Source organism: Macadamia integrifolia, chromosome 2, assembly GCF_013358625.1.
Source record: "Macadamia integrifolia cultivar HAES 741 chromosome 2, SCU_Mint_v3, whole genome shotgun sequence".
NCBI classification, from domain to species: domain Eukaryota; kingdom Viridiplantae; phylum Streptophyta; class Magnoliopsida; order Proteales; family Proteaceae; genus Macadamia; species Macadamia integrifolia.
Genome location: NC_056558.1, coordinates 3,809,232 through 3,819,322, shown reverse-complemented (window position 1 = coordinate 3,819,322; position 10,091 = coordinate 3,809,232). Strand labels below are relative to the sequence as shown.

The following is a 10,091-nucleotide window of genomic DNA, read 5'->3' as shown; positions in this document are numbered from 1 at the left end:
TATTTATTTTACGTCATTATATATTATATTTGATGATGATAGTATTTTTTTTATCGTTGTCATAGATGTGTTTTCTTGTAGTGCCCACTCCCAACAGTTCTTGAATCACTCGAAACCCTTCAAATTTCTAAATTAAATTTTTTGGGAATCTCGAACCTAAGATTTCCTAGACGCAAGTGCTCTACTGCACTCTGCACCAATCAACTACGCTAACAATTGACCACTTTACCCTCATATTCAACTAAGATTCCATTGTAAAACAAGGACATTTAAAGGATTATAAATTAGGTTGCAACTGAATTTGTAACCTACTAGGTTACATTCACACCGACCTTACAAGATAACACATCTTATATATTTGATATTTATAATTGATGATTTACCCAAAAAAAAAAAAAGGTTATGTATACTAGATGATTTTGCACATTGGATTTTATTTCAATGGCATATATTTAATGATTCTGATCCGATGGACACTAAAAGGGAAGCTTCAGCAATGATTGGTAGGCCATTCCCCCTTCTATCCGTCTCTTGATCCCTCTTCCTGCCCCATGGTGGAAGGAAAACTTTCATCTAAATTATGTCCTAACATTGAGTTCTCTTTCTTTTTTACCTTCATTGCTGGTGAATGAGACCTTTCCCGTCATTCCCTATATTTTTTTCCCCCTTCTTATTCCCCTTGCAGAGATGGCAACATTTAAGAGGAGAGGTTGGATGCAAGAAGTGAAGTAGGACTCTCAACCACTTATGCTAGAATCTTGACACATCTTTATATTTTAATGGAATAGTTAAGCGGTTAATTAAATAATCTAAATATTCTCAAGATTTAAATAAATAAATAAGAATCTTAAAAAAAGAGAAATTATGTTCTCATTCGGCTACTAATCTCATTCATATTAAAAGCGCTGATATGTTAACACTTATTAAGCCTTTGACCGAATGATAACTACCCATTATCCTATTTACAGTGGCTACTCTGATTACAATGGCTAAGGTAATATGGTCCCAGAATGCTCCAAAACAGAGACCCGAATTTGACAAATCAAGTTCGACTAAGAGGTTTTCTGTTCAAGGCCCAAAGGGCATCAACACATGCAAACTTCAAGGGAAAGCATACCCAGGCTCAGGTCGGTTGGATAGACTAGGAATGCCAATTCATGGTGATTCAGGCTTCAATGGGGTGTCAAACTCTATGTGTATCAATATCCTGTGCTTGGTGTTTAGTTTCTCTTCTTGTGGTCCATGGAAAGTCCATTTTGCTTTTATTATTTAAAGATATATGATTATCGCTCAGTGTTACAAAAAGTTGTAGATTTTAATTCCACATTGGGATTTGCAATGAGAAGGGTAGGAGTCAAAGAAACAGTTCATTTGTTTGTCAAAGCCACATTCCATCATAAATTTGAAGTTTAGAGAGAATAACATAAAAAAATATGGGATATTAAAAGTGAAGAAATTTAGATAGAAGAGGGTACAAACTCTCAAAATATCGACTTAATATTGAATGATTCCAATCCAATCAACTCTCTCTCTCTCGAAGAACTCAAGTATGAATCTACTGCTTGTGTGATCACCCAGTGATAAGCATCCAATACCTATCTCACTTCTTATTATTACATGGGAGAAGAGAGGTACGATGTTGAACAATTCACCCCCATAAATAGGCTTACAAGGTAAAAAAATTCAAGATCATATCAACCCACATCAAATCTTTTTCAAAACCGATGAATTTTTCAAACTACTGAATTTAAGGAAGTATTGGAGTGAAAATAGAAGAAACCCAACAAGTTAAATTAACACATTCTGAACTAAATACTAAGCTACTAAAATTGCATCAGTATCACCTTTCAGTTTGTAAAGTAAAAGTAGGAATGTAAACATGTTCACAGACTAAAACCAACAAACAGACAAGCTACTGAAAACAAAAACAAACTTCAAACCCTTCCCACTAACCTAAAACCCAAATCCCATTATCATTACTTGCTTATTCGAAAGCCCATGCATTCTCTCTCCTGATCTCTTCATATTCTTCTGGAGTAAAATCGTTCTTAATATTAAAAGTCTCTCGAATCTGCTCCGGAGTCTTCCCCCTAATCATACTCGCTGCCTTCTCCGCAGCCATAACCAACAAACCCGTAATGTTCAGATAATTTGCAGCTTGCAAGAGATCAAAAAGTACCTGTTGATCAATGTCCATGAACGTCGTTTCCCATTCCTTTAGTTCCTCAACTCTGGCTTTTTCTTCTGCATCTTCATCAACGTCTGGGACAGCTTCTTTCCCTTTCTTCGAAGAATCGTTGTCTTTGTCTTTGTCTTTCTCGTCGCCATTACTGGTCTTCTTCAAAGATTCAAAATCTGAGACATGTTTCTTGCAATACTCGATCACCTTCGGGAAAATCTTGGAACTGATGTTTGGTAATGGAATCACGTCCTCACCACAACCAGCTTCGATCATGTTCTTAATAGTTTCTGATACATAAACGACACTTTCATCGACCTCGAAGGTTTCACCATCACAGGTCCTCAAAACAAATACCTTAGCGGACGCCATTGTTAACGCAGAAAAGATACGGAACCCTAGAAATCGGTGAAAAACCCTGAAAAACAGAGAAAAGCTAAGTTATGGTGAGATAAGAATGGAAGGAGGCCTTGGTATTTATAGTGGAGGACAGGAGGATAGTGGGCCAGTGGGGTGGAGTTGTAGAAGGAATAGGAAACACGTGATCAGGGAAGGAAGTTTGGAAAGGGAGGTTACTTGCGGAGGAAGAATTGGTTTTGAAATAGGGTTACGCCAACGTGGCATCTAGGAATCCAATAATATTACAGGAAAAAGAATCCTTAGGGTAATATTGGGGCACACTTTTGTTTATTATTATTTCTTTAATCGACCCTTTTTAGCATTTTTTTTTCTGTTTTTAATTATAATCGGCTTATCAAAAGTTGCTTATTCGGACGAGTTAGATCTTAGATGCGGACAAGGATTTAGTCAATTTTTTTCTTAAAGAAAAAATAATTTTTTTTTTAATGATTTTAACCTTGTTTCAATAGTGATACATGATCTGTATCGGTCAGGTATCGATATTGGGCTCAACTAATTAATATGGTTATAATACAGCGGATCTAATATCAATGCCAAGAATCATGGACGCAGAACTCATATATAATATATATATATATATATATATATATATATTTTGTCAGAAAGATTTTTATTCATTTCGTGTTGAACTTGTGGGTAGACCTGATAATTATGAGTCATATATTTTAGGATGTGGATCCTCTCTAGCATGTTTGACGATTGGCAACACCCAGACATGCACCCTAGAGTACTTTTTAGCGGGGTGCACGTTGGTCACACTGGCATGCTAGAGAGGATCTTATTCTATATTTTACTAATAATGGAAAAATGTTTTACATTAGTATGAGTGGTTCCTACGATAGCACTCTCATCACTTTTTACTCTTATAAAATTACATCAATAAACTCAAAATGTTGATTACGTCTCGCATAGCTATAAGGGTAGTCCCCTAGATAGAAAACATTTTTCTTTACTAATACATTAGACATAGGAACAATTTATGGAAAATAGAGTCCAGTGATGCCAATCCCATTGTTGATCATTGTAAGTCCAATATTATACTTCTTACCAAAAAGAAAAAGGTATCCAGTATTATACTAATACGTTGGATATATTTTTGGAAATAGAGTCGAATCACATTGTTACTTATTAGAGAGTCTGGATTAGGTTAACGTACAATCTAAAAATCTTATTCATATGTTCTAAAGTTGATGCATGGCATAAAAATAAAGGTTAACTTCACGTACAACCTAAAATTCTTATTCATATGTTCTAAAGTAAATGCATGGCGTAAAAATAAAGGGGTACCCTCTCTTATGGATTCTCATTATTCTTTTTTTTTTTTTTTTTTCAATATTCAATCACAAGTTCACAACTCCTTTTTTCCATTTTTCCCACTTTGTTCAACCATTTTCGGCCATTCTTTCTTTTTTATTCATTCTTTTTTCCTTATCTTCTTCTTCCCAATAAAGGAGCACCTCCGTAACCCATTGTCCCCATCTCATGCACCCTCTCTATTCCAATTTTACCCAATTGTTGCTGCCACATTTACAACCCACATTTGTCCTTACTGCTGAGCGTAGTTTCACTTTGTGTGATACTTACATTAGTTAAATGTCGGTATATTGAATTTTGCAATGTGCATATGTGAATGAAGGAGATGCTCAACATGAGAAACATTTTCCGATTAGAAAGAATATCTTGTGAGACTTTTCTGATAATGATTAAATGAATTTTTAAGCTTTATGGTAGTTTTGTAAATTGCTTACAAATGTATTCAATTAATATCATAATTTAATATTTATTTTTAAAATTACTTTTATAAATCTTTGATGTCCAATCTATGGTTAGAATTCTCTGCAATAGTTGTTACAAAGGATTTTTTTTTTTTTTTTTTTTATGGTCGACAATTGTTACAACAGAAGACATCCTTCTTCTCACGTTGCTCCTATAAACTTGGTAAATGGCACGGTTCAACTCTTGCTCTGTGGCAAGTAAACGAGAGAGAATTTTTCCCCCTTTGAATGAGAGAGAGAGGAGGAGGGGTGGGAGACGCTGGGCGGTAGTAAGATAATCTCTAGTGTTTTAATATGAATGAGATTACCATTAGAATCATAAGGAGAATGAGAGAGATAAAGGATATAAAAAGATTATTAAGATAATCTCTAGTGTTTTAATAGGAATGAGATAACCAGTGGAATCAAAGGAGAATGCACTTTCTGTTTTTGTTGGGATTCTTACTTTTTTTTTTATTTTATTTAAATCTTAAGAAATATTTAAAAATTTTAATTAACCGCTTAACTATTCCTTTAAAGGATAAACACGTGTCAAAAATCTAGTGTAAGTGAATTGAAAGTCCATGTTACAAACAAAATTGGTCGTCGCACCTTATTTACCCCTCATCATTACTAAGAGTCACCATTGTAACAAGGGCAGATGGTGTAATTTCACACAAAGTATGGAATTAACCACAAAGCCTGAGTGGTGTTCCTCTTTTTCTTTTTTTTTTGGCTCCATATAACTATCTGGACCATTGTTAGTTAAAATGGGAACGGTAAAAAAAATAGAAACGTACGGTATGAGTTTTAAACAGATAAAAACGATGAACGGTACTGTCAAAAAAGCGGTCAAAAAAACAGGGAACGGCAAACGGACGAAAACGAAAGGTACGAGTATTAAACGTGTAGTTTTCAAAAAAACGAAACCAAAAAAACAGTAGTATACTCATGCAATTTGAGAGATTATTACCTGTATACATGCATCTAATATTCCAAAAGCTCTAGGAGTCCCAAGATAAAATAGCTCAATGGGCTACAAGAAAATGAGATATTGCTAGCTTTAGCTTCTCTTTATTCATTGGGCTATAAGAAGATGAGATTTTTTTCCTATAAATAGTATGGAAGTTAAAAATAAAAAACCAAGTACCATATTGTCTTCACTCTTCAATTATACTAATAGTTTTTTTTTTTTTTTTTTTTTTTNAAAAAAAAAAATAATAAATAAATAAATAAATAATAATAATAATAATAATAATAATAATAATAATAATAATAATAAATAATAAATAAATTTATATTAATATTGAAATAATTAGTATATACATAGGATTAAAATCTCAGAGATTCTGAAGATTCTCTTGCAATGCACTTGCTGAGATCTTCAAGTAAAGCATTGGAAAAAGAAATTTTAATCTGGATATACTTTGGATGGATCGATCTAGGCCTTGCTCTGATTCATTGCTTTTGAATCTGTAGAAATTTTTGACAAGTATATGATGGATATGAGGTCTGTTTACAAATATATGATGGATACTAGGTCCATTTAGAGCTTTAAAGTGAAGTGGGTAAAAGTCAGAAAGATCATAAGGACTTTTCTCACTTTACCCCCAATAGCCATTCGGTTTCTAAGATTTCTTCCATCTCAAATGTGGCCCCTTCTTGTATTTTAAATTATGGGATGCTCAAGAAAGGCTTAGATATAGATGACATTGATTTTTGTTGGCTCTTTTTTCTTTGTGGTTTTTTTTTTCTCTTTTCTGATCGCAACGCCCAAGGTGGAGGTAAGAAGCAACCAAAAGAAACTGTTTGTAACTATCCAGGTATCCCTGAACATTAATCTTGTACATTCCTTCTTATATAATACTTTCTTTTTTCTTAGCATAAACACCCCGCCCTCCCCAAAAGAGGCATTCCATTGATAAGTTCTCTTTTATTCCTTTTGTCAAGTTTTGCTTAGCTTCAGTTTACCAACGAAAACTTTATTCAACTTCCCTTCCCTCCACTTCCTTCAAAGACCAGGTTGTCAATCCCTATGACAAATAATTATTTCAAAGTGCCGTTCATTGCCATAGGCAAATCTCACTTTCCTTTCTTTCGGGAATCACCACCCTCTGAATGATTACATCGCTCTATCTTTGTGGTTCTCTTCTTCGATAAGCCCCCACCTATTTTTAAAGGATGATTGACACAACACCTTAAGTTTGCTTAAGAATACTATCTCCCCGGTGGACAATGAAACCATTAAAGGCAAGTGTATTTTCCTTTCAACAAATTATCATACACGACAAGTATTCCCTTTTACCCTAGCTCGCTCTTCTGGCATCAACTACTTGAATCTCTATATGACTTGTACAGATCTTGTTATGAAGTCAGGTTTATTTTCCCAGATGTCACTCCATGGCTTTTTGTGCAACAGATCCATTCCTTATGTTCTCTGCCTTCTTAGCAAGTAATTTAGGTGCGAGAGAAATCAAATCTCTCTCTCTCTCTCCAAAAACAACATCCAAAACCTTATCCCAATTTAATGGGGTCGACTACATGGAGATTCCAAGCAAGGACAAGCACGAGGATCCAGGCAAAAATATTGATGGGTTATGGATAATTATAATATGTGTCGGCTGTGTAGCTGACACATCACTACGAATCAGCCACATGTTTATAACAATAGACTATAATAGGGTACCGGCTGTCTACCTGATGTACTATATAGATTGGTCATGCCAAAAGGTCTTATATGCATTATATCCACCACCAAGACAATCCATCACCCAACCTACATTTATGAAAGGAGGAATAAGATAATGAATTCTTGACAGCCCACTAAGCATGAAAAATAATAAGAAACCAAAAGTCTGCACAATAAAAAATTTTCTTTACATTTTTGTACCAACCCATATTCCAATCTATAACCCAATGACCATTTGAGAGAATTATATTATTCAAAAGTTCCCAAGTAAGGAGTGATCGGATTCAGATTGAAGGAGTAAAAGAGCTAGGGGTATGCCTAAAGTAATCATAGGCAAAGTGGTGAAGAATGACATGCTTAATCTTGGTATTGTCCCAAGTATGACATTGGATAGGGCCTCAGGAAGGACAAGGATCCATGTAGCCGACCCCATATAACTTTGACTATCCTAACTTGTTGGGCTTTGCCTTTACCCTTTACTCGCTTCTCATCTTTCTTTTCTCATTTCTCATCCTTTTTTCTCTTTCTTCACTTTTTCGTTTCAACCTTTTTCTTATTTGGTTTTATTAAAATAATTTATTTCATTTAAAACACTCCAAACTGAAGATTTAGTTTCAGTATATAGGAATATTGGTCACTTTTGATCTTACTTTTTAAAAAAAATATATACATTTTTTTTACGATTTTACCCCTAAAATGGTACTGATAACCGATTCAAATCACTCAGATATTGATATCAATCAGGGCCGATACCAATACTATACGACCGATCTGATACCAATACTTAGAACCATGCTCCAAATAGCTGATGGTTGGAGGAGTTTAGATTAGTTTGAAACTCGATTTTAGTTTCCTCTACTTTATTTCCTTCCTAGAGTATGAGATCTAACAACTCTTCTCGATAAAAGAATGTAAATGGGTAAACACTACCGACGTATTTCAGTTGAATAAATCAGGTTTATACCTATAATTTTTTAGACTCAAAATACTGCCATGGGAAACAGTAGATGGTGGGAATCCAAAACAGGGTGGTGGGACTCCAAAGTCTAACCTTTGTACAGGTGAGGTTTGGATCATATACTTTTCAGCTCTTTCTTTCTATTATCTAAATCAAAATAGTTTAGTACCTTGACTTATCTAATTTCATATGTCTGTCTTATATGGATAAATTCAATTGTTGAAATCAAGCTTCTGTTTTATCATCTCTTACTCTAATCAAATCTGAATATCTACTATTGTATTGTTCATGAAAGATCAATTCTTTGCTGTTTCTTTATTTTCCTATTCCAAGTAGGAAATTTGAGTTTCTATTTCACAAGACATGATATTTGAAATCTGGTTTCAGAGATAACCATCAGACTTAGCTCTTAATCTGTTTCTGTTCTCAGAAAATCTAAACTTGCTACTATTTTGATAGTCCTATTGCTACTTAACTTGCTGGAATTCTCATATTAGACTTGTATTTTCAGCTATAGTTTCTAGTTTTATTTCAGTTTGATATGTTACCAATAATACTTGATTCAGTTACTGTTCATCTTTGTTCATCTTTTATACTGTTTTGAGATCAATCCATATTTTCTTGGTTCCATAACAGTCCTAATCCTCTCTCTCTCTCTCTCTCTCTCTCTCTCTCTCTCTCTCTCTCTCTCTCTCTCTCAAACTGCCAAAATGCAAGCTTGAACTTATTCTATTCTTAAATCAAATTCTTCACTGAAAAAGGAAACCATAATGAGCGAGGGTGGATTCATTGCAATCTAGTGGTTATTGTGTTGGTGTATGATGTCTTATATTCCATCGCAGTTTAATCCAGGGAGTACTGGTGCAGCACCTAGACAGGCAGGACGGCAGTCCCGCTATCCAGTTAGCGGGCCGTGAGGGTTGCAAGGGGGGCAGGAGGCCCCCTGCATAGCATGGGGTGTGCGCCCCCGCTCGAATTTTTTATTTGAGGGCAATTATGTACTTTTCGGATTAGGGTTTTTTCGCTATATATTTATAGCGAGGGTTTCTTTCTCTGTAATGCAAGCAATACGGAGAGGTGTGAGGAAGAGCATTGTAACTCTTTCTCCATTGATAGTGAAGCAGGATCTCATCTCACCGAGGACATAGGCAACTTTGCCGAACCTCGTAAAATCTGTGTGCATTGTTTGTTTTGTTTTTTTATTATCTTCTGCATTGTTTTAGGTGTGTTTCTACACATTGGTCAAGGTTGATATCGTTCTATATCAGTCTATATTGGACCGAATCAAATAGATCTAACTCTTTTTTTTCTTTTTCTTTTTCTTTTTATATCAGTTTGTATTATGATTTTACCCTTGGATCGTACATGTGGAACGAAATCAAAAAAGCTAGGATCAGTGATACCATTCCAATCCAACTGATGATCATTCCGTTTTTTAAACCATGCTACAGACTCCTAGCAATTACAAATAATAGAAAAAAGGTTCTAGGGCTCCCATTGCATAATTTATATTAATTAATTATGATGATAGATTATGGGCAATAAACAATAATCATTTGGCTGCTCTTAGACATAATATGTTATATAAAATAAGTTTGGTATGCCTAGTGTAGAATATATTATGCAACATGAGTATTTTATGATAGACGTGCTTTGTAGGAAATGCATCATATTCCTACTTAAAAAAGGAAGTACATCATATTCAAAAATTTTGGCTGCTACCCGAGCCGTAGCCAACCCCTCTTCACAACTAAAGAAATGGAATAATTCAGATAAATTACGCTAAATGAGTGCTTAACACACATACCCCCAACCCACCATCTACATAATTAAAAACACGGGAAATTGGCTTCTATGGGGGAGTGTGGAGTCCCTTAAAATGCCATAATGATCTCCTACTTAATTCTTCTGCGCACTCTCCCATTCAGGCCACACTCTCCCATTAACAAAAAATTTAACGAATCAACCCTGTCCAAAGGGTTCTTCCACTTTCCTCCATGGCCCTCCTTATCACATTACTTTCAGCCAAAGTAACCATACCACCCTATTGAAATCCCACAAACTTTGTACCAAAAAGAAAAATCCCATAAA

General features: G+C 34.8%; 1 protein-coding gene across 1 annotated transcript; it reads right to left on the bottom strand.

Annotated features, from left to right (window-relative positions):
• Positions 1-1,804: 1,804 nt before the first annotated feature.
• Positions 1,805-2,640, bottom strand: LOC122061103 (SKP1-like protein 1A). Its single transcript, XM_042624292.1, has one exon. It carries the CDS (start codon positions 2,549-2,551, stop codon positions 1,985-1,987), a length of 567 nt encoding a protein of 188 aa, XP_042480226.1. The 5' UTR covers positions 2,552-2,640; the 3' UTR covers positions 1,805-1,984.
• Positions 2,641-10,091: the final 7,451 nt, after the last annotated feature.